Genomic DNA, 20,402 nt, shown 5'->3' with positions numbered 1-20,402 from the left:
CTTTCCTTGTTGCAGTTGTGATATACGCCCATATCAGAATTTACCTTCCCGTATCTTCCGTCAGGTTCAGTATTAAATACACAATGTGGAGTAAAATTTTTTTCCGATTTATTCAACTCGTTCAATGTTGCATTTTTGCACATTGTTTATATTTGTCTGTTCTAATTTGAAATTGGTCTTTATGTTTTATTTATCATATATGACATCTGACACCGCGAATTAATATCGATCGAAAGCTTTCTTAACAAAAATGCTAATAAAGCAACCATCGATATGTAAATGATACGTATTTACGTTGTAATTTATTTCAAGTTCTTGGCAAGGCATTTTTGTTGGCCACAGTTTAGATTTGAATGTCAAGAAACCAAAATCAAAAGCGGACGCAAAGAGCAAAATGTCCATTGCAAAATATTATGCAGGCCAAGAGATTCTTATTACGGGAGGATCAGGTACAGGAATTTAAGGAAATATCCAAAATATTTATATCGGAAAAGAATAATATATTTTTCATTCCCCAGGTTTCATTGGCAAAGTCCTAATCGAAAAGATCCTGCGCTCACTGCCCGATATTGGAAAAGTCTATATTTTATTACGCAGCAAAAAGGGTAGAAATGCCCAGGAACGTTTAGAGGATATCCTTCAAATGCCACTATTCGAACAAGTCGGCAAATCTCAACCGGAAGCGTATAAGAAGTTAATCGCCATCAATGGTGAATGTCAAGAATTGGGCTTGGGACTTTCGCCCGTAGATTTAGCAAAATTAAAAAATGTTACCATTGTATTTCATGTGGCCGCAACGGTACGCTTCGATGATGACATAAAGACATCGATACTCCTGAATACCCGTGGTACTCATGAAATGCTTAAGGTTGCTGAGAAATTGCCAAAACTCAAAGTTTTTGTACACGTCTCAACTACATATTCACATCCCGATTTAAGGGTGGTCGATGAAAAGGTAAGAAGAAAGTAAAGCTAAATACTCTTACATAGGAAGACAATAAAAATCACTGCAACATCAGGATATGGGTAGTTTGAAAAATATGGTCATTAACAAGTATCTCCATAAAGCTGTACCCAACCGGGTTTAGATCAGTCGGTGTGAAGACTGTGAAGCTAAGGAAAGGATACAAAAATCTTGATAACGTATTTTGGACTTCAAATATGCGTCCTTTTCATTTTTCCAATTGTCTATCCGAATCAAAACATTTTCCGCTATTATATCTCTTTGCAGATATATCCCCCATACGCAGACTGGCGTACGGCCATCAAATTGGCGGAGACTTACGATCAGGAGACTTTAAATATGCTACTACCCAAATTCTGTCCAGGACACCCGAATTCATATACGCTTTCAAAAAATTTAGCCGAACACATTGTACAGGAGTATAGCCAAAAATTGCCAGTAGTAATTTTCCGGCCATCCATAGGTAAGCTAAAATTTTATTTTTAATGATCCACCTTTATTTCGTATGTCTCACATATATTTTCAGTGGTAAGCAGCTATAAGGAACCCTTTCCCGGTTGGATTGATAATTTCAATGGTCCGGTCGGCATGCTTGTTGCCTGTGGTCTTGGTATTATGCGTACCAATCACGCGGATCCAGATATTGTACCCGATATAATACCAGTTGATATGGTTGTTAATTCCCTATTGGTCACGGGCTATAAACACGCAAAGGCCAATGACAAACTCATACGAAGTGATCGGAAATTGGAGGTGTACAATTGTAGTTTATCATCGAAACGACATTTGTCGATGGGTACCATAATTGATATGGGTAAAAAGACGGTTTTAAAATATCCATATGAAAAATGTATTTGGCTGCCGGAGGGTTCAATAACTCGTTGCGCATTTTGGCATTATCTGAGGGTAAGTACACAGATCCATAACGATGAAGAGGATCAAACGTGGATTTAGGCCTTGTTTTCGGTATTTCGAATGTCCATTCTAACCTCACATATTCTAGAGGATTAGAAGCGATAATTATTAAAAAAGAAAAATAGAGCACCCTTGGAAGATTTTATTTAGGTTAGGTTGCTTGTCAAGATAAAATTTCAGAGAACAGCTGTATTCAGATTTAAAATCTTTTAATAGGTCAATTTATCCTACTAACACGATCATTCATTTCAGTTCTTCGGCTTGCAAGTGATCCCAGCAATTTTACTAGATATTTTCATACGATTGGCTGGACATCCAGCAGTGTACGTATTTGAAGTTCTTCGTTTTCATACTACCAATTTCCAAATACTTACTAATACCACATTTTTTCTAGATTATTGAAAATTCAAAGACGCATCAAGAGTACCACTGAAATTCTCAAAGTATTTACAAATACCGAATGGCATTTCATAAATAACAATTTCAAATCATTGGAAAATCTTATTGAGGATCAGGAGAGGTAAGATTTTTGGGGGTTTTTTTTTTGAAAAATATGTATATCAAATTCAAAAATTTCAGATCCACCTTTAAATTTCTGGACTATTTAGATTCGGATATGGATGAATATCTTATAGAATGTGCAAAAGGTGCTAAAAAGTTTTTGCTCAAAGAAAATCCAATACCATCGAAGGGGGCACGTATACGTATTCGCATATTTTGGGTCTTACATTATGCAATACAATATATAGGGCTATATTATATTGTAAAAAAGTTCCTATTGCTTCTATATAATATGTTGGTGAAATAAATATAAAAAAAAACAAATATCCACGTATATTTGTTTTTTAGTAGAAATTATAACCATAAAATCGATTAAAAAACCCTAGATTTCTAATTAAAATTATTGTTTTTGTGGGCTACATGAATGGGAGGAACAACTTACTTGGGTCGGAAGTCAATCCTAATACAAATTACAGCATAAAGCGTTCTGATGGTTACAACATCGCAAATAAGGATGACATCAGAAGTTACGATAGTATGCTATCTCCCTTAGGACATACTCTAACCTAATATGTTTTTCGTCTAAGTGGCAATAACCACTAGCGGATTTGCACACCTGATAAAAAACTATCGAGCACTAATTAAGCACTGGACGTAGACAGTTCTTTCCTCTCTGAGAAAGGCCTTGCGACCATCCCTCCATCCTCGTTGCAAGGAGATAGACTGACAACAGTCCAACTCGATGTAGTGAGGTTGGGAGTTTGTAGCGCCAACATTTTCAGCAGGAGTTTCTTGTCCACTGAAGTTGGGGAACCCAGGCTGAGAGGATCCGTCTGGTTGGGATCTCAGATAAGGAGACCACAGCAAGGTTGGCTCCCTCCCAGAGTGCACCAAAGCCCTCAACAGATATCACGAGAATTTCTCGATTTCCTGTTCAAACAGTTTATGACTTTGACACCCATCTGCATGAAGGCACTGTCAAACTGACGATCCTCCTGATCCGACTCACAGACGATAGCTGATCGAAGGGCTGCTTCAAAGAGTAACCGATGACTGCTCTAATATTACCACAAGGACCAGATTTGTCAATGATTGCCACTTGAAGGTCTTCGTCAGCAGCTACCATCCTCTCCATCTGAAGCTCACGATGGTGAGTGTACGGGTAAATTCTTTCGAATTTCCTTATGAATCTCATCTTGCCCTTGATGAGGTGATCTTCCCTCTCCGAAAGCAAATTCGCGTCTCGCTAAACGAATTTCGAAGATACGAAACAGCATGCTTGTAGTGTTTCGCATCAGATACTTCTCGGGAATTTCCGACCTTTGAGCCGCAGTCCGTTGCTGGGGCCTCGATAGATTCCCCATCGTCGGACATCGCCTTTGAAGTTTATTGTCGGCAAGTGCCGACACAGGACCTGTTTCAGTCAGACTTCAATCGATCGGTCAACAAGGTCTACGCTTCCTTCGTTGAGTCTATAATAATCCCCCTGTGTAGACTTGGCCGGAACCACCGTAGTGTCCAGCTCATCATTAGTCAGGGTAAGATTTAGTAGCAGTTTCACTGGAAGCGTATCTCCACATCCTGTCTGCTTGTCGAACATTTCCCTACTCTGCTCCTCTAAACTATCGCGGATAGCGTTAAGGGTCCTGTCTAGGTCGTCCCCTCCGAGTCCTGTCATGGACAAATTTGCATCAGTGTTGACTTGCTCGTTTACCAATTGAATTTCCAGTTCGTCACGTAGCTTGCGATCTCATCAACGATTGCCGCCGGTACTGAGTTATTAATTCCCTGCACTATAAAATGTATTCCTTTTATTCTTCTCGTATCATAGTTTATTAATTTAAGGGCACTACCCCGATCGATTTTGGTCCACGGGTGATCCCTAATGTTTCCACGAAGTACAGAGAAAAGTTGGCCTAGGTCAGTTTGGCACTGTACATCATGGATACCCCCTTCCCATCCGCCTCCCGTGAAGACGCGCCTAGTAGGAGATTGGCATCTCCCCTAGGCTAATCAATTATAAGATTGGGCGCCAGACGGTATCTGGAGTACCGGGACCAAAAAATGCTATACTGTAGTGTACAACAGGAAGCTCCTAGGATGGTGTAAATATCTCCGAAGATATTTGACCTATTCATTTCCAGCATTCTCCATCCTCCTGTAACAGTCTAGTAATCCTGACCACGATATTACAAGATTACTAGACTGTTACACCATGTAAATGTATCTGTACTTTGTGTTTATATTGGATTATTTAGATGTCGATTTAGATAAACCTAAAACAGCTGAACGATGTGAACTAGTTCACACACAGTCCCCACCAGTGAACCAGCGTCACAGTGTCCGTGTGACCTGTGAGAATGTGTATGTTTGTAAACAACAATCTTTCAGTCTCCCTCCCACCACATTCGTAAATATTCCGTTATCCGCTTTGAGTTCTGCTTTATCGGTCATTTTGCCTTCTCCTGCCATTCGTTAGCACGGAACGTTTTTAAATTTTTCTTCAGTCGCAGTCGGTGGAAAAAGCGTCTAAAACGTACAGATTTTTATTGGCGAAAAAATATCAAAAAAATAAAAATAAACAATCAATTTCTGAATTGTGGAAAAGATATCGTGAATGCAATGAATTGAAATTACCACAAAAGAAAGAAGCAAAATAAAAATACTACAAAGAGAAATGTAAAAATTTGTTTGGGTGCTAATACTCTGTGAGAAGTGAATGGTGGATTACACAAAACATCTCGGATCATTCGTCCTATTGTAATTATGGCCGCGCCACAGCAATACTCCCTTAGATGGAACAATTATTTTCGGCATCTTACCTATGCCCTGGACAATCATCGGGTAAATGATGATTTTGTCGATGTCAGCCTGCTGTGTGATGGCAGGAAGATAAAGGCCCACAAGGTGGTGCTCTCTGCATGTAGTTCATATTTCAAGGAGATTTTCACAGAAAATCCTCATCCCCATCCGGTTATAATATTTAAGTTTATCAAATATGAAGATCTCAATTCAATCATAGAGTTTATGTATCAGGTGAGTACAATCTTCTTGATTGATCAACCTGGGAAATGTTACTAACGTGGTCTTCTTTTTCCTACTTAAGGGCGAAGTAAATGTCCAGCAAGAAGCATTGCAATCATTTCTACAAACCGCCGAGCTGCTGGCAGTCCAAGGCCTTACGGCCGAAGAAAAAGAGAAACCCAAACCGCCCACTCCTGTACTCGACGATCAAAAACTCATGAAATCCATACCGAGCACAATACGTGCCGTCAATGATGCCACAGCGGCAACACAAACCATCGATATACCATTGCTCCAGCCACACGCGACCCAACTGCAAATGCCCAGTCTGCAAACACAGACGGCACAAGTACAAAACACAAACCATCAACATCAGCAACATCATCATCATCAGCAGGTTCCGACACAAATACAAAATTTACAACTTCATGCGAATCCCCAGAATACCGGCAACCAAGTGACCACACATCATCAGGTAACTACGGCAACGACGGGTCACCCACAGCAACATATACAATTACAACAACAACATCATACTCATCAGCAGCAGCAACAACAGCAGACCCATAGCCAGCCAGTCCAAGTAACAACCCAAGCTGGAACATTAAATACAAATATTGTAACATTACCCGCCTCAACTGCAACAGCAGCAACAATGGGAGTAGGAGGAGTTTCGATGAAGAAACGAAAAATCACCTTTTCCGATGATGATGATAATATTTATACCACAGAAGCGGTGGATGAACAAACAATAGTTAAGAGTAAGTTTTATGGGAGGGGGTCTATGGCGTCGAAAAATATTTTTTTAAGAAAATTTACTCTTGACAGAAAATATTCTTTGCTTCGCTAGCGCGAAAAAATATTCCTAAAAAAATTCTTTTTCAAAAAAATATTTTAAAGAATATACGCTCGACAAAGGCTTCGAAACTTCGAGGCTCTTCTGAGGCAGCATTAAATAATCTTGGTTCGAAAAACATATTTTTTTAATCTTAACAAGAACAAGGCTTGAGCATTTATTCTTAAAAATATCTGTACTCAGCAATGGCTCTAAGAAATAGGTTATGGTTCGAAAAAAAAACTTCGATCCGCAATGACTTGAAAAATAATATTTTTAAAAAAGTATAAACTCCGCTATGGCTTGAAAAATTATTCTTGAAAATAACTGCACTCCGTTTGCCAGAGGCTTGAAAAATACGTCTACAAGACTTGACATCTTGCATTCAGTGTCAAAACTGGCTCAGAAATCATATATCGCTCTTAGTAGCACGGAAGCAGAATACGCAGCGGAATACGTATTAGTCAGAGCTCTGCTTCAAAATGTAGTCATTAAAAAATCTACATTCTGCTATGGCATCAACAAATGTTCCTTAAAATTTCTAAGCCTGTTGTGGCTTAAAAAAGAATATCTAGGAAAAAAAAATGATTTTTAAAATTCATATTTTAATATCTGGGCTCGATAATATTATATATTTTCCGAAAATATAGGTTTTTTAGATACGGAAACGATACGTATTCTAAATTGTTCTGTTTTCTTTCAGCTGCTGATATGACAATTTTAAGAGGTGCCATCAAAATGGATATACCCGAGTATATAGTTGGTGATGTTGATGATGATGATCGTCTCTCCGATGGTGAAGTAGCACCGGGTAACAATCAAGATTCTGCAACGGGTGGACAAAATGTAACACAATACACATCCGAATATGAAATATTAACCGAATCAGAAATTGAAGAGAAATATCAACATGGTGATAATTCGGAAATTTCTCTAGAAATGGGACGTTTGCTAAATCAAACAACATCTTCGGGTAATGCGGGGGGACAACATCATTTGGACGATAATAATTCCAATTCAAATGTTTTACTAAAATCCGACAATAAAGGTGGCGGTGGCGGCGGAGGAGGAGGCGGCAATACATCAGCAGGTATGTACAAATAACGTTTTAGTCATTTATGTTATTTATATAAAATTTTTTTATTTGGTTTGTTTGTTGTTCTATATATATTTTTCATTATTATTTGTTTATTATTACTCATATTTTAATATTATATACAATATTTGTTGCCGGTAGTGATGAGTGAGCAAATTTTATTACAATGTTACATTTGTGTTTAACAAACGAATATGTCTCCAAAGTTAATATTGCCAAGTAGCAATTATATTTTATTATTTTTTTCAAATCCTTGTTTATTGCACTTTATTTTATCTGTTGTCCATTGTTATAATTTTGTGTTTGATTTTATGTTTTCATTCTAGAATAGTGCTTATAATTTTGATTAGAGAAAATATTTGATTTTTTTTTAAATTAGTTGTGGTAAAATTTTCAACAATAATCCGTCTGTAGTAGGGAAGGTAAATGAGATCTGAATTGCTTAACTTCTTATGAAATACAAATTAACAAAGAAATAAAATGGATTATCAAAGGTAAAGCAGTGTTGAATGGGAAGAGCTTCCAAAATTATGATGAAAAAAATGGTTAATGCAAGAGGAGTGCCTGAGTACGGTTTTGTTCATAATGTATCTGATCACCTATAAGTAGTGTATCCGTTTCGTCTTCTGTTCTAATTGAGTGTATAGTTTTGTATTGTTATTGTTTTGTAATTCGATTCGCTGGTGATCACGTCTGATTACTGTTGAAATCACGATATAATTTTAAATGGAATAATTTTGTTTTTTTTTTTTTGGTTCCCAATGGTTGACAAGTGTTCACACAATTTATTGAGTAGACCCCATCCTATATAATTGAGTAGACCCCATCCTATATAATTACATTTTGTAAGATATCCTCTGTTTATTTATACCATAATTAATAATACTCCCTGTATCATTTATTTGAGTAGACCCAATCCTGTTTAATTATATTTATGTTTATATTTTTTCTATCTTTTAATTAATATTGTAAAATGAATTTTATTATTACAGATACTTGAGTTGATCCCATCCTTCTTGTGATAACAGTTGTATAAATTATTGTTAATTAATTTTATTGTAATGATAAGTGCCTCAATTTTTGTATTTTTTTTAATACTGTTTTAATAACCACGATAACATTATAGAGTAACTTTTTTATTATTTTTTATATATTAAGCTATTTCCGCTCGATCTTCGAGTAGAATCTTAGTTGCAGTCAAAATTTTTGTTTGGGTTTCTGTGAATAATCACTGCTTTTACTAGTATTGCTTGTCAAGTTAGTGAAATGTACATGTATTATTCTTGGCCCGCAATTGTTATCGTGATTGTTAAGATTTTCTTGTTTTATTTTATAGTCGAGGATTTTCGCGTTATTGTTTATTATAAGTGTAATTATGAGATTTGTAGACTGGTAATTTCTTAAATGTGGTCTGCGGACTTTGAAATTATTGTGAATAAATTAAAAAAAAAAAAAAAAAAAAAAAAAAAAAAAAAAAAAAAAAAAATTTATAACTAGCCTTTGACCTTTGAGTACATCCATCCATACAAAGGTCCCAGACGCATTTTCCAATATACACGTTCATTTGGGTTGAAGGTCATTTCGTGGCATTTTGAGGGGAAAACGCCTTGTTCACAAATATATAGTCATATTCTATATGAACTTCCCATACAAATTGTTCTACAACATTTTCGGTATTTTTCAGCCAATATGGAGTCGATTTTCAAATGTCTGTCTGACCGGCTGGTGCACACGATAACTCTGGAAGGGAATCCGATTTCATCCAAACTTTACACATCCACTGCTTCTGGTACCTCCACACCAAATGGTCAACATTTTCCAAACGTTTCACGACCTTGGTTAACCCAACCCCCACCCCCACGTATCATTCATTCAATATTAGGCGAAGGGAATGTCCGATTTGAACCAAACTTTGCAGAACGTATTATCTTTACCAAGCCTCAAAGTGTCAATATTTTAAAAAAATCGTAATTCAATATCAAGCTAATTGTAATGTCATGATTAAGTCCGAAGATGAGACCTATCAGTACTCCTTCTGTGAATCATATATCTAAAGCCGTAATCCCCCGCAAACCATAGGCTGAGGATATACAGTAGCGTGCAAATTAATAGCATTTTAGTACTAATTCTTAATATATGCGCTATATTTTTTAAAATAATGTTAACAGTTGATTTCTTTATACATATTTTAAATCGTTATTTTGTTGCATACTTTATGCCATTGCTATTTAAAGTATGAAAATAATCTGAAAAATGTTACCGTTATTTTTTTCTTTGCCGTTTCATATGTTCGCTTGCATAATAATAGCAGTGGAGTAAGAAAACGTGTAAAATCGCATTAATATTCAAATTTTTAGTTTGTTTTTGTGATCCGAAAATTTTTGGCTTATAAATTTTTTTAAAAAAATCCAAATGCGTGCACTTTATGTTAAAAAGTTTTGAAAAATCGTCCGCGGAAAACATTGTACAAAAGAAAAAGGAGAACTCATACAAAAATTGGTTTCTGAAGGAAAAACTTATAAATTTATACAATATGTGGTTGGGTGTTCTGCGAAACAACCAGAAACGCGTGGGCGAAATAGAAACATTTCTCAATTTGATAAAAAAATAATCTTAAGAAGAGTCCGAGATGAGCCCAAGTCATCTGTTACGGAATTGAAACAAAAATTTAACCTTGAGTTCATGCATGTACAATCAGGAGACTCTTGCTGCATCACAATTTTCTTCAGATTTTATGTAAATTGTGCACTAAAGACCCTTTCATTTTCACGAAAAATTCACAAACAATTTTTGAGTGCCTAAATTTTTTGAATCCCTGAAAAATATTTTTTAAAAAAGTCCACACATACTGGCGCTGAGGCATAACTAAACTGTAATAATATTGATAATAAAATAAAAAATAATAAAAAAAAACATCTGAACAAGTGCTGATTTTAGAAATCACCATCAGTTTTCACATTTAGAACTCATTGTAATAATTTTTACTCTCAGATAGCGTTTTTATATATTTTTCTCTTTTACTAGCATCTGAGTTCTAAGCTATTAGTTTCACTATTTTCAAATTCCTTTAAAATTTTAATAATGGTGCGGGGTATGTTCATTTCTTATTTTATATTTTCTTTCTTGAATTTTATAATATCGATTTTTTTCTTCGAAATTAATATATATTTGTTTTAAATTAGTTAACTCGAAATTTGTTATTGTTGCAATAAATTTCTTTTCTTTTCATTTCATTTTTTTTGTATTATGTTCGTGTTGTAATGCCACCCATCTTTTTTTCTAGTTGGTATATTAAATCCTTTCCTTTGCGCACCATTCATCTTGTTGGTTAATTGTATTCTTGTTGTTGTTATTGTTAGTTAGATTGTTGTGTATGTTGTTGTTGTTCTTCATTTGTGTTTTCATTTTGTTTCTCTATTTTCTTCTTATTCTGTATATTTTTAGATTTACCCAATAATAAATGGACAGAATGTCAATTTTGCAAAATGGTCATAACGACAGTAAATCTTTGGAGACATATTCGTACACAGCACACCCCGCAACCACCGCGTAAATGTGAACTATGCAATAAGAATTTCAAAAATAAATACAGTCTGCGGGAACACATACGAATTTCGCATGAACAAAAATTGGGCCTAAAACCGGAAAACTGATCGATAGTTAAAGAAGAATGTAAATATTTTATATTAAGAAGCTAGTCGTCGTCATCGCGTCATTGTCATCATTATCCTCCTTCAAAATGATCACCAACAATCATCTAAATTAAACCTATTTTTATTAGTTTATGAACAAAAAATGATAACAATTAAAATGGTTGTAGTTGAGCTACAACAGCATTGCCATCACATTTAATTATGGAAACAATTGTGTGTGTGTTTTTTTTTAATATCCCCAAAAGTATGCCATGAAAATGTCTTCATTTTCACATGGCATTTTATCTCCTATCTTACTTCTATTTAAGATTGTTTAAAATTTAATGAATAAATTATAGCAATTAAAATATAATATCAATACAATACCAGAAAATAAATGATGTGTATATAAATAAAATAACATTTAAATATTAGGGAACTATTAACTATAAGCATCACATAATATTACTTTATTTTCATATAATATACAATTAATTTATAAAAAAAAACAAAATACGATTTGTAGCCCCTTTATATCTATGATGAATATTTTCTAAACATAGCAGTTAAAACAACGACATCCAATCTACAATGTTTTTGAATTCTATTTAAAAAAATATTCCTTCACATAAAAATTCACTTAAATTCAATTCATTCCCTTAAATTTAATTTTGTTTTTATTTGCTATTTGAAATCATGGACATAAATTAAAAAATCCCCACAAACATGAATTGTATATTATAAAAATGTAGTTACTGTAAATATTAATTAGTATTATAATTTTCTAAATTTGTTGTACATTTCTAATATTTTCATTTTTCAACTCACATTCTCAATCACATTACTCCTAACTATCATCATGGCTAGAATTTGAAATTCTATGTTTAGTAATTTCTTGTTAATGTTTAAGAGATAAAACAAAATGAAAATTATAATAATAATAAAAAAAACAAATAAACAAATACAAAAATAAATTATCTGATCTGATATATAAAAAAAATATATATAAAAACACAAATAATATGGAATACTTTAATTATTTCTGAATTTTTAAGGCGATATGGAAAATAAATTCCTTGAAAGGATTTTTTTAAAGAAAAAAACAAAATTTTTTAAAATCTACGTCTTGTGGTAGACCTTTAAAATGTACTTTAAAAAATCTACGCCTTGTGGTAGACCTTAAGAATGTACTTTAAAAAATCTAGGCCTTGTGGTAGACCTTAAGAAAGTACTTTAAAAAATCTACGCCTTGTGGCAGACTTTAAAAATATACTTTAAAAAATCTACGCCTTGTGGTAGACCTTTTAAAATGTACTTTAAAAATCTACGCCATGTGGTAGACCTTAAAAATGTACTTTAAAAAATCTACGCCTTGTGGTAGACCTTTTAAAATGTACTTTAAAAATCTACGCCATGTGGTAGACCTTAAAGAATTTAAAATTTGTTTTAAAAAATATACGCCTGGTGGTAGACTTTTAACATTTGTTTTAAAAAATCTAGAACTTTAAAAAATATTTTTTTTTAGAAAATCCTGCAACCTATGCTAAATTTTGTAAATCGATTTAAAACAAACTTGACACACGCTACTGGGCATGCCGCACTGTTTAAAATTTAAACGCAATCAGACACCCATTGATTATTTGGTGTACAATTAACATTAATAAGTCGAAATTATATATGGATTTCAAAGAAACTCGCCAGAGATTAATTTATATTAACTTCAGTACGTTGTGTCAATCGGCCTAGATATGGAGCTATATAAAATTCGTACAAATCGAATGATTTTCAGATTTTTTGGTACTCCATTTACCTAAAATCGGGCGAAACTATATATGGGAGCTATATCTAACTCTGAACCGATTTTCATGAAACTTAGCACGCATAATTCGAGACTTAATTCAATACGCTATGCCAAAATCCGTGCCAATCAAAAGATTTGCAGGGACTTTGCTGCACCATTTACCTTAAATCGGACGAAGCTATATCTAAATCTGAACCGATTTTCACGAATCTTAGCACACATCATTCTAGACTTAATTCAATACGCTATGCCAAAATTCGTGCAAATCGAATGATTTTCAGGGACTTTGGTGCACCATTTACATTAAATCGGGCGAAACTATATATGGGAGCTATATCTAAATCTGAACCGATTTTCACGAAACTTAGCACACATAATTCGAGACTTAATTCAGTAGTCTATACCAAATTTCGTGCAAATCGAAAAATATATAGGGTCATTGGTGCACCATTTACATTATATCGGACGAAAATATATATGGGAGCTATATCTAAATCTGAACCGATTTTCACCTATTTCAATGGGGTTTGTCCTTGGGCCAAATAAATAAGCTGTGCCAACTTTCATCCAAATCGGATTATAAATGCGATCTGTACTTTGTTTAACATCAACAGGCGGATGGACCGACGGACATGCGTAAATCGACTCCATGCATATTCTCAAAAAGAATCATGAGTCTATCTCGATTCCTTTTGTCTGTTACAAACATATGCACCACAATGTGGTGAAATGTATAAAAATCCACGCCTTTTGTTGGTCCCTTAAAAAATATTTTTTAATAAAATCCACGCCTTTTGCCTTTTTTTTAAATCCACGCTGATCTTAAAATTTTTTCCCTTAAAATTTTAATTTCTACTTCTTCTCTTTTTTTGTTTCAGGAAAATATTTGTTGTGTAAAATCTGTAAACGTAAACTAAATTCGCCAAATGCCTTAAGACGTCACATTGCCTCGAAACATTCAAAAATTATGGGCAAAGAATTCGATTGTGCGGTTTGCAATAAAAGTTTCAAAACCAAGTGGTCTCTGTCTACGCATAATTCCAGATTTCATCGAGATATGAAACCGGTAAAGGAATGTATAAAAATGGATTTTGTAGATGGTTGAAGATAAGATGCAGGCAATAAAAAAAATAAATTTTCAAAAAATATTGTTTTATATAAAAAATATTTAGTTTATTTTTGATGTTTGTTAGTCAATTATCTTTTGTATTTCTTACATCTAGAGAAAATTTTGGAAAATAGTTTTTATTTATTATTTTTAACAAATCGAGCACCCCACTTTAAATATCTGCAAAACCAGGCAGAGGGAATTTCTCACTGAATTTCTCAATTTCACTGCGCAAAGCAACAATCTTGCTTTGAATTTCGGCGTTTTCGTGAACGGTCTTTTGGAAATCAACCAATTTGGGGCCGGATACCTTCATGGCTTCACCGCAGATCTTCAGAGCAGCATCAATGTATTCAACAACAGCATCGATGTCAGTTTCCACCAAACCACGGGTGGTCAAGGCAGGTGTACCCAAACGAATACCGGATGGGTTCATGGCAGACTTATCACCAGGTACGGTGTTCTTGTTGCAGGCAATATTGACTTCTTCCAAGACGTATTCAGCACGAGAGCCGGTCAGACCGACATTACGCAAATCGACCAAAACTAAATGGACATCAGTGCCACCAGTGGCAATGTTATAGCCCTTCTTCATCAGACCTTCACACAAACGGCGGGCATTGGCAATGACTTGGGTTTGGTATTCCTTGAATTCGGGAGATTTGGCTTGTTTGAAAGCGGTGGCAATACCTGCAATGGCATTGTTGTGGGGACCACCTGCCAAGAAAATAAAATTCACATTACTAATTTAATAAAAACAATTCTATATAAATTATAAAACCTACCCTGCAAGCCGGGGAACACAGCATTATTAATACGATCCTCCAAATCGTACATAATCTTCTCACCATTAGGCTTAACCTTACGCACACCCTTACGATAGAAAATCACACCGGCACGTGGACCTCTCAATGTCTTGTGGGTGGTGGTACTGACCACATCGGCATATTCAAATGGTGATGGAATCAAACCAGCCGCAACCAAACCAGCAACATGAGCCATATCGGCAAACAAATAGGCATCATTATCATTGCACACCTGACGGAAGCGGGCATAGTCGAGACAGCGGGAATAGCATGAAACACCAGCAATAATAACCTTGGGTTTGAACAGTTTGGCATTGGCAGCCAAACCATCGTAATCCACCAAACCGGTAGAGGCATCGACCTTATATGGCATCGATTCGAAGAAAATTGATGTAGCCGAAATACGTTTATTGGCTGTCATGAAACCGTGAGTCAAATGACCACCATCGGGCAAGTCGAGACCCATAATGCGATCATGCGGCTGCAAGAGACCGGTGTAGACAGCGAAATTAGCTGGTGAACCGGAATAAGGCTGGACATTGACACCCCATTCTTCGGGATTCAAGTTGAAGGCTTCCAAGGCACGTTTTTGGGCCAGAATTTCGATTTTATCAATGAATTGATTGCCACCATAGTAACTGAAAATTAAAAAAAACGAAATTAGATTTTTAAAAAGATTTAAAAAAAATTACAAGGCGTAGATTTTTTTAAAAAAATTACAAGGCGTAGATTTAAAAAAAAATTACAAGGCGTAGATTTTTTAAAAAAAAATTTACAAGGCGTAGATTTTTTAAAGTAGGTGGCGTAGGGGATGATAGATACCAAGCAACGGCTCTGATTGGCTTTAACATGGCGAAGTCCAGGGCACTCTGTACACCAAACAACACATGATACTCGCCTACGCCGATGCCATCGATATTTTCTTCGAACATTGCGAACAAATTGAGAAGGAGTCTCACACTCTACAAGACGCTGATACTACCCGTACTGTTATATGGATCTGAAGCATGGGCACTTGCCATCGATATAATGGGTCGAACATTGCGAGCAGTAACAGCCACCTTTGAACTAATTGAGAAGGAGTCTGCCAAAGTGGGTCTGGCAGTAAACGGCGAGAAGACCAAGCTGATGGTATTAACGCGCAAGAAGTCCAGTAGACTCGGACCAACTGTGGAACTTGAGAACTACAGCTTCGAGGTAGTTAAAGATTTTCTATACCTTGGTACTGCCATAAATAAAACGAATGACATCAGTTTTGAAATTCGGAGTAGGATTGTGATTGCCAACAGATGCTACTATGGCGCCTAAGTAAGCAGTTTAGAAACAATGCCACCTCTCGCCAGACCAAAACTTACACTTTACAAGACGCTGATACTACCCGTAGTTTTATATGGATCTGAAGCATGGGTACTTGCGCAAGCAGTTGAGGCAGCTCTTGAGGTGTTTCAGAGAAAAATTCTCCGGAATCTGCGTTATCGGCGTCGAATGAACCACGAGCTTTACAATTTATACGAGGACATCGACATAGTCAGTCGTATTGAGCTGTAGCGACTACGTTGGCTAGGTCATGTTGTGAGATGGGTGAAGATGCCCGAGGCCAGAAGGCATATAAAGCCGGGCCCAGTGATGGTTCCCGTAGAAGGGGATGGCAACGACTTAGATGGAAATACCATGTAGAAAAAAACATCTTGGAACGTGGTCTTTCAAATCGGCGGAGATGCGCACAAGACCGAAGCGTATGGAAATCTTTATACCCAACACAACTATGTTGTCAGGGTATTATAGCTTTGTGCAGCCCCAAATGTTTGTAACGCCGCGAAATATTGGTCCTAGACCCACCTTTAAGTATACCGATCGTCATATCTCGACTAGCTGAGTCGATCTAGACATGTGTGTGTGTCCGTCCGTCCGTCCGTCTGTCCATTATAATTTGTAAACACGATACAGGCCACAGTTATGGACCAAACTTCACGAAATTTTGCATGTAGGATGGGTTCTGGCCAATGAAGACCCCTATTGTTTTTGGAAAAGATTGGTTGATATTTAGGGGATGAAATGGACCAAAAACATTATTTTTGTCGGTTTTTCTGGTCGCTCCAGAGGCCGCAATTATGGCCCAAACACCGCGAATTTTTGCATGGAGAAGGGGATCGGGCCAGAGAATAAGCATGCATGTTTTGATAAAAGTTCGGTCAATATTTAGCGGGTCAAATGGACCCTGACTTTTGTGTGAAAAATTACAAAATTTGTATTCTATGGCATATATATTTACTCCTGGAGGATGTAGACCCGAGGAGTTGATAGCATATCCAAGAGGAGTGGTTTTCCTTTAAATGGATACCAAATATAGTGATGTATCTACTCAGATGTGGGAGTTACAGTCAAATATTTACAGGTGCTTACGTATTCAGATATTATTTAGTAACCCATTACCACATTAGAGGGAGAAATATCGCGCTGATGACTTTGAAATTTTTCATGAAGTTCCAGTTATGGTCAAGAACAACGCCTACAATTTTCGGTGATGATCAGATTAAAATTTTGGGATGAAATGGACCGAAAACATAATTTTTTGTGTGTTTTCGAGTAGAGTATAATCCGAAAATCACAACACAACCCACCGTGAAGGTAATCCGGACAAGTAAATAGAAGGATTGTACTGAATATTCGAAAAAAGTAAGGAAGAGGTGTTGTTAACCTCTAATCGGACAAGAGGGGGCAAATATCACGAAATATTACTCAGACTCGGAATAAACATCCTCAGAAAGTTAGAGTTCGTGGTAGTTGTGTAGGGTATCGCATGGTCGGCCCCGTCCGACTATACTGCTACGCTCACTGGTTTTTAAGCTAGGCTTATGGAACAACCGTTCTGTAAAAAGCCTGCTAAGTAAGTATTACTACACTAGAGGGCGGAAATATAGCGCAGATCGCTTTGAACTGTTCCACGAGGTTCCAGTTATGGTCGAGGACAACGCATATAACTTTCGATGATGATCGGATAATAATAATCGTATGAAGTGGACCGAAAACTTTATTTTTTTTTTTTTTTTTTGAGTTTTTCGAGTCGATCACAACACAATCCACGTTGGAGGGAATCTGGAGAAGTGATTAGAAGGGCTGTACTGAATATTAGTAATATTGGCTGATCTCTAGTCAGTCAAGAGGTTGCAAATAACGCAAAATATTGCCCAAGCTCCGAATATAGAACCACAGAAAGTTATATTTTCGTGGAAGTCGGTCGGCCCCGTCCGAATATACGACACCGCAAACTGGTTTAAAAATATTATTTTAAATCCAAATCAATAAGGAAATATTACCAATAAAATTATTTAACTTTGATTAATTTTGGATTGCCGTTTTTTTTTTTTTTTTTTTTTTTTTTTTTTTTTTTGAGATAAGCTAATCTGCTAATTATAATGCTTCACTTTAGGGGTGTGGCAGCAATGGAAAATTTTTTCCAGATTATTTTTTTTCAAACTTCAAACTAAAATATTTAAATTTAATTTAAAACAATATTTTAACCTCAATTCAACTACAAAATATTAAATAGATTTACGGCATGCAAAATTCAAATTTTCAAAAAAAAAAAAAAAATACTGTTAAATTTATTTCAAAAAAAAAAACCTACCGTTTACCGGGTAAACCTTCAGAATATTTATTGTGCAGACATGAACCCAAACATTCCAACACGGACAAGGAGGTGAAATTTTCACTGGCAATCATTTCCAAACCCTGAGCTTGACGTTTCTTTTCTTGTTTGATCAAATCCAACAATTCGGTATCAATTTCCCGAATGGAGGAGGTCAACAGTTTGGAGTTTCCAGACATTTTCTAAAATTGGGGAAAAGAAAATAAATTAATAAAAAAACGAAATAAATAAAAGAAAAAAATAATAAAAATTGAAATAAAAAATAAAAATTAAAAAAAATAATAATAATAAAAAATCAAATAATTAATAAAAAAATAAATAATTGAAAAATAAATAATAATAAAAATTGAAAAAAATAAAAATAATAATAAAAAAATTTAAATAATTAAATAAAAAAATTAAAAAATTGAATAAAAAAATTAAATAATTGAATAAAAAATTAAATAATTGAATAAAAAATAAAATTTACTTTCGAAGCCATGCTTTGTAATTTTCTTTTCTTTCTCAAGACTATGTTTAACAGGAAAAAAATATTTTTTTATATAAACTTGACGGGATGCCTTTCCAAGTGCAACTGTAGCAGTGTAGTGTGGGCAAGGTTTTACAATAACTTGGCGTTTTACGAAAAACAAAAAATAATCAATACAATTAATAACAAGATCGATTAATGTAATTTATTTACAACTAGCAAAAACAACAACAAGAAAACATATTTTGCAAAATACTCTGCTCCATGCTATGTGGAAGGGAATCTGCTGTTATTTTCTTATTTCGGACTACCTCCTTTCCTATCTACCAATAAGATCAGAGTTCAAGTTTTTGTTTTTTTTTTTTTGCCATGGAATGCAGATAAGTCCAGAGTGAGGAGAGAGCAGGAGAGTGAGAGACACATACACAAAAATAGTGATGATAACGGCGACAAGTCGTCAGCCATTGACGGAATTGGCAACATGTAATATTTACAAAATATTTCATTTCATTTAAATATTCCAAAAAATGGAAATAAAACTACAAGCCATGGGAGGAGGGATAGATTGGCAACGAGTGTAGACGACGACAGACAATGACGACGACTTAGTAGCACAAAAATATTTTTGTTTTTATTATTTTTTTTAAAATTTGTTGTTATTTTTATTATTATTTAATATTATGGTGGCTTGACATACGTACTTCGTGGTTGTGGAATAATATTCTGAAATTCGACTGGATCTTTTGACTGCCGTTGTTTGACTGAAATTTTTTCAAGTTGTTAATATTGCCAAAAATAGCAAAACAAAATTTTTGGAAAGATTTGTTGTTGCTACGTTTTGCCAAAATTTGATAACATTTCACACACACAAAATGTTATGAACCTTTGCTTATCTATTAGCGAAAACAAAAAATATTAATAACAATGTTTTACACATGGATGTATGTTTAAAAAAAAAATAGAAAAAAAAAAAAAATTAAATCCTGAAGCACTGAAAAAATCCGGATTCTGTTGATTTATTATAGGCTTTTTATTTGTAAATAAAATACATAAATTGTTTTTAAATAATTTATATATAAATTATTTTTTTTTTTATTTGTAAAAATGGTCATAAGTTTGGTAGAGCCCAACTTTTTCATACACTTTCACCATGAGGTGGACATTCAAAATATTCGGATTCTGTTGATTTGTTATAGGTTTTTTATTTGTAAATAAAACATAAATGGTTTTAAAATAATATGTATATATAAATTATTTTTTTTAATATGTAACAAGCGAACTTTGGATACTCTCCACCATAGGTATGTATACCGACAGATACTTGAAATGAAAATATTGGGAAAATGCAAAAAAAGTGGTGAACCTATACCGATAATTCTACAAACCGGTTTATGTAAACCATTATGTACACCAAATAAAAATTTTCTGCAATTTTTAATGGGGAATTTTTCCTCAAATCTGAAAACCCCAAAGCGTGGACTGTTACTAATAACTAGACCTCGGATTTTTGCATATTTTTTATGCTTTATCCGATTGGACTCAAATTTTGTATTTAGGCGTTTCATGCTTTAATTGATCGATATTTGGGGTCATGTCAAAAAT

At 34.8% G+C, this 20,402-nt stretch overlaps 3 protein-coding genes across 3 annotated transcripts; 2 read left to right on the top strand and 1 right to left on the bottom strand.

Moving 5' to 3' along the window:
• The first annotated feature begins 394 nt into the window (after nt 1-394).
• On the top strand, nt 395-2,403 carry LOC133335123 (fatty acyl-CoA reductase wat-like). The gene is made up of 6 exons (XM_061543429.1): nt 395-449; nt 519-955; nt 1,232-1,427; nt 1,491-1,870; nt 2,132-2,202; nt 2,274-2,403. Exons 1-6 carry the CDS (start codon nt 395-397, stop codon nt 2,401-2,403), a joined length of 1,269 nt encoding a protein of 422 aa, XP_061399413.1.
• A 2,742-nt stretch (nt 2,404-5,145) lies between these two features.
• On the top strand, nt 5,146-13,881 carry LOC133335122 (modifier of mdg4-like). The gene is made up of 5 exons (XM_061543428.1): nt 5,146-5,416; nt 5,487-6,165; nt 6,943-7,329; nt 10,780-10,835; nt 13,640-13,881. Exons 1-5 carry the CDS (start codon nt 5,147-5,149, stop codon nt 13,871-13,873), a joined length of 1,626 nt encoding a protein of 541 aa, XP_061399412.1. The 5' UTR covers nt 5,146; the 3' UTR covers nt 13,874-13,881.
• A 167-nt stretch (nt 13,882-14,048) lies between these two features.
• On the bottom strand, nt 14,049-18,525 carry LOC133335121 (serine hydroxymethyltransferase-like). The gene is made up of 3 exons (XM_061543427.1): nt 18,311-18,525; nt 14,662-15,320; nt 14,049-14,593 (listed from the first exon to the last, which is right to left on the bottom strand). Exons 1-3 carry the CDS (start codon nt 18,508-18,510, stop codon nt 14,049-14,051), a joined length of 1,404 nt encoding a protein of 467 aa, XP_061399411.1. The 5' UTR covers nt 18,511-18,525.
• Between the last annotated feature and the right edge of the window lie 1,877 nt (nt 18,526-20,402).

This window comes from Musca vetustissima, unplaced genomic scaffold (genome assembly GCF_032173495.1).
Source record: "Musca vetustissima isolate MV318-11 ecotype Yass unplaced genomic scaffold, APGP_CSIRO_Mvet_v1 utg30916, whole genome shotgun sequence".
Classification (NCBI taxonomy): Eukaryota; Metazoa; Arthropoda; class Insecta; order Diptera; family Muscidae; genus Musca; species Musca vetustissima.
The sequence above is the reverse complement of the archived record's forward strand: the minus strand, read 5'-3'. Positions and strand labels throughout refer to the sequence as shown.

What these genes read in the sequence shown, in the direction of transcription:
- LOC133335121 (XM_061543427.1), bottom strand. Translation starts at nt 18,510, where the DNA reads ATGTCTGGAAACTCCAAACTGTTGACCTCCTCCATTCGGGAAATTGAT. An exon ending in GAAGGTTTACCCGGTAAACG is followed by an intron (nt 15,321 to 18,310) that starts GTAGGTTTTTTT and finishes TTTAATTTTCAG; the next exon opens with TTACTATGGTGGCAATCAAT. An exon ending in TGTGTTCCCCGGCTTGCAGG is followed by an intron (nt 14,594 to 14,661) that starts GTAGGTTTTATA and finishes TTTTCTTGGCAG; the next exon opens with GTGGTCCCCACAACAATGCC.
- LOC133335123 (XM_061543429.1), top strand. Translation starts at nt 395, where the DNA reads ATGTCCATTGCAAAATATTATGCAGGCCAAGAGATTCTTATTACGGGA. An exon ending in TCTTATTACGGGAGGATCAG is followed by an intron (nt 450 to 518) that starts GTACAGGAATTT and finishes TTCATTCCCCAG; the next exon opens with GTTTCATTGGCAAAGTCCTA. An exon ending in AATTTTCCGGCCATCCATAG is followed by an intron (nt 1,428 to 1,490) that starts GTAAGCTAAAAT and finishes ATATATTTTCAG; the next exon opens with TGGTAAGCAGCTATAAGGAA.
- LOC133335122 (XM_061543428.1), top strand. Translation starts at nt 5,147, where the DNA reads ATGGCCGCGCCACAGCAATACTCCCTTAGATGGAACAATTATTTTCGG. An exon ending in AGGCGGCAATACATCAGCAG is followed by an intron (nt 7,330 to 10,779) that starts GTATGTACAAAT and finishes GTATATTTTTAG; the next exon opens with ATTTACCCAATAATAAATGG. An exon ending in GCAAAATGGTCATAACGACA is followed by an intron (nt 10,836 to 13,639) that starts GTAAATCTTTGG and finishes TTCTCTTTTTTT; the next exon opens with GTTTCAGGAAAATATTTGTT.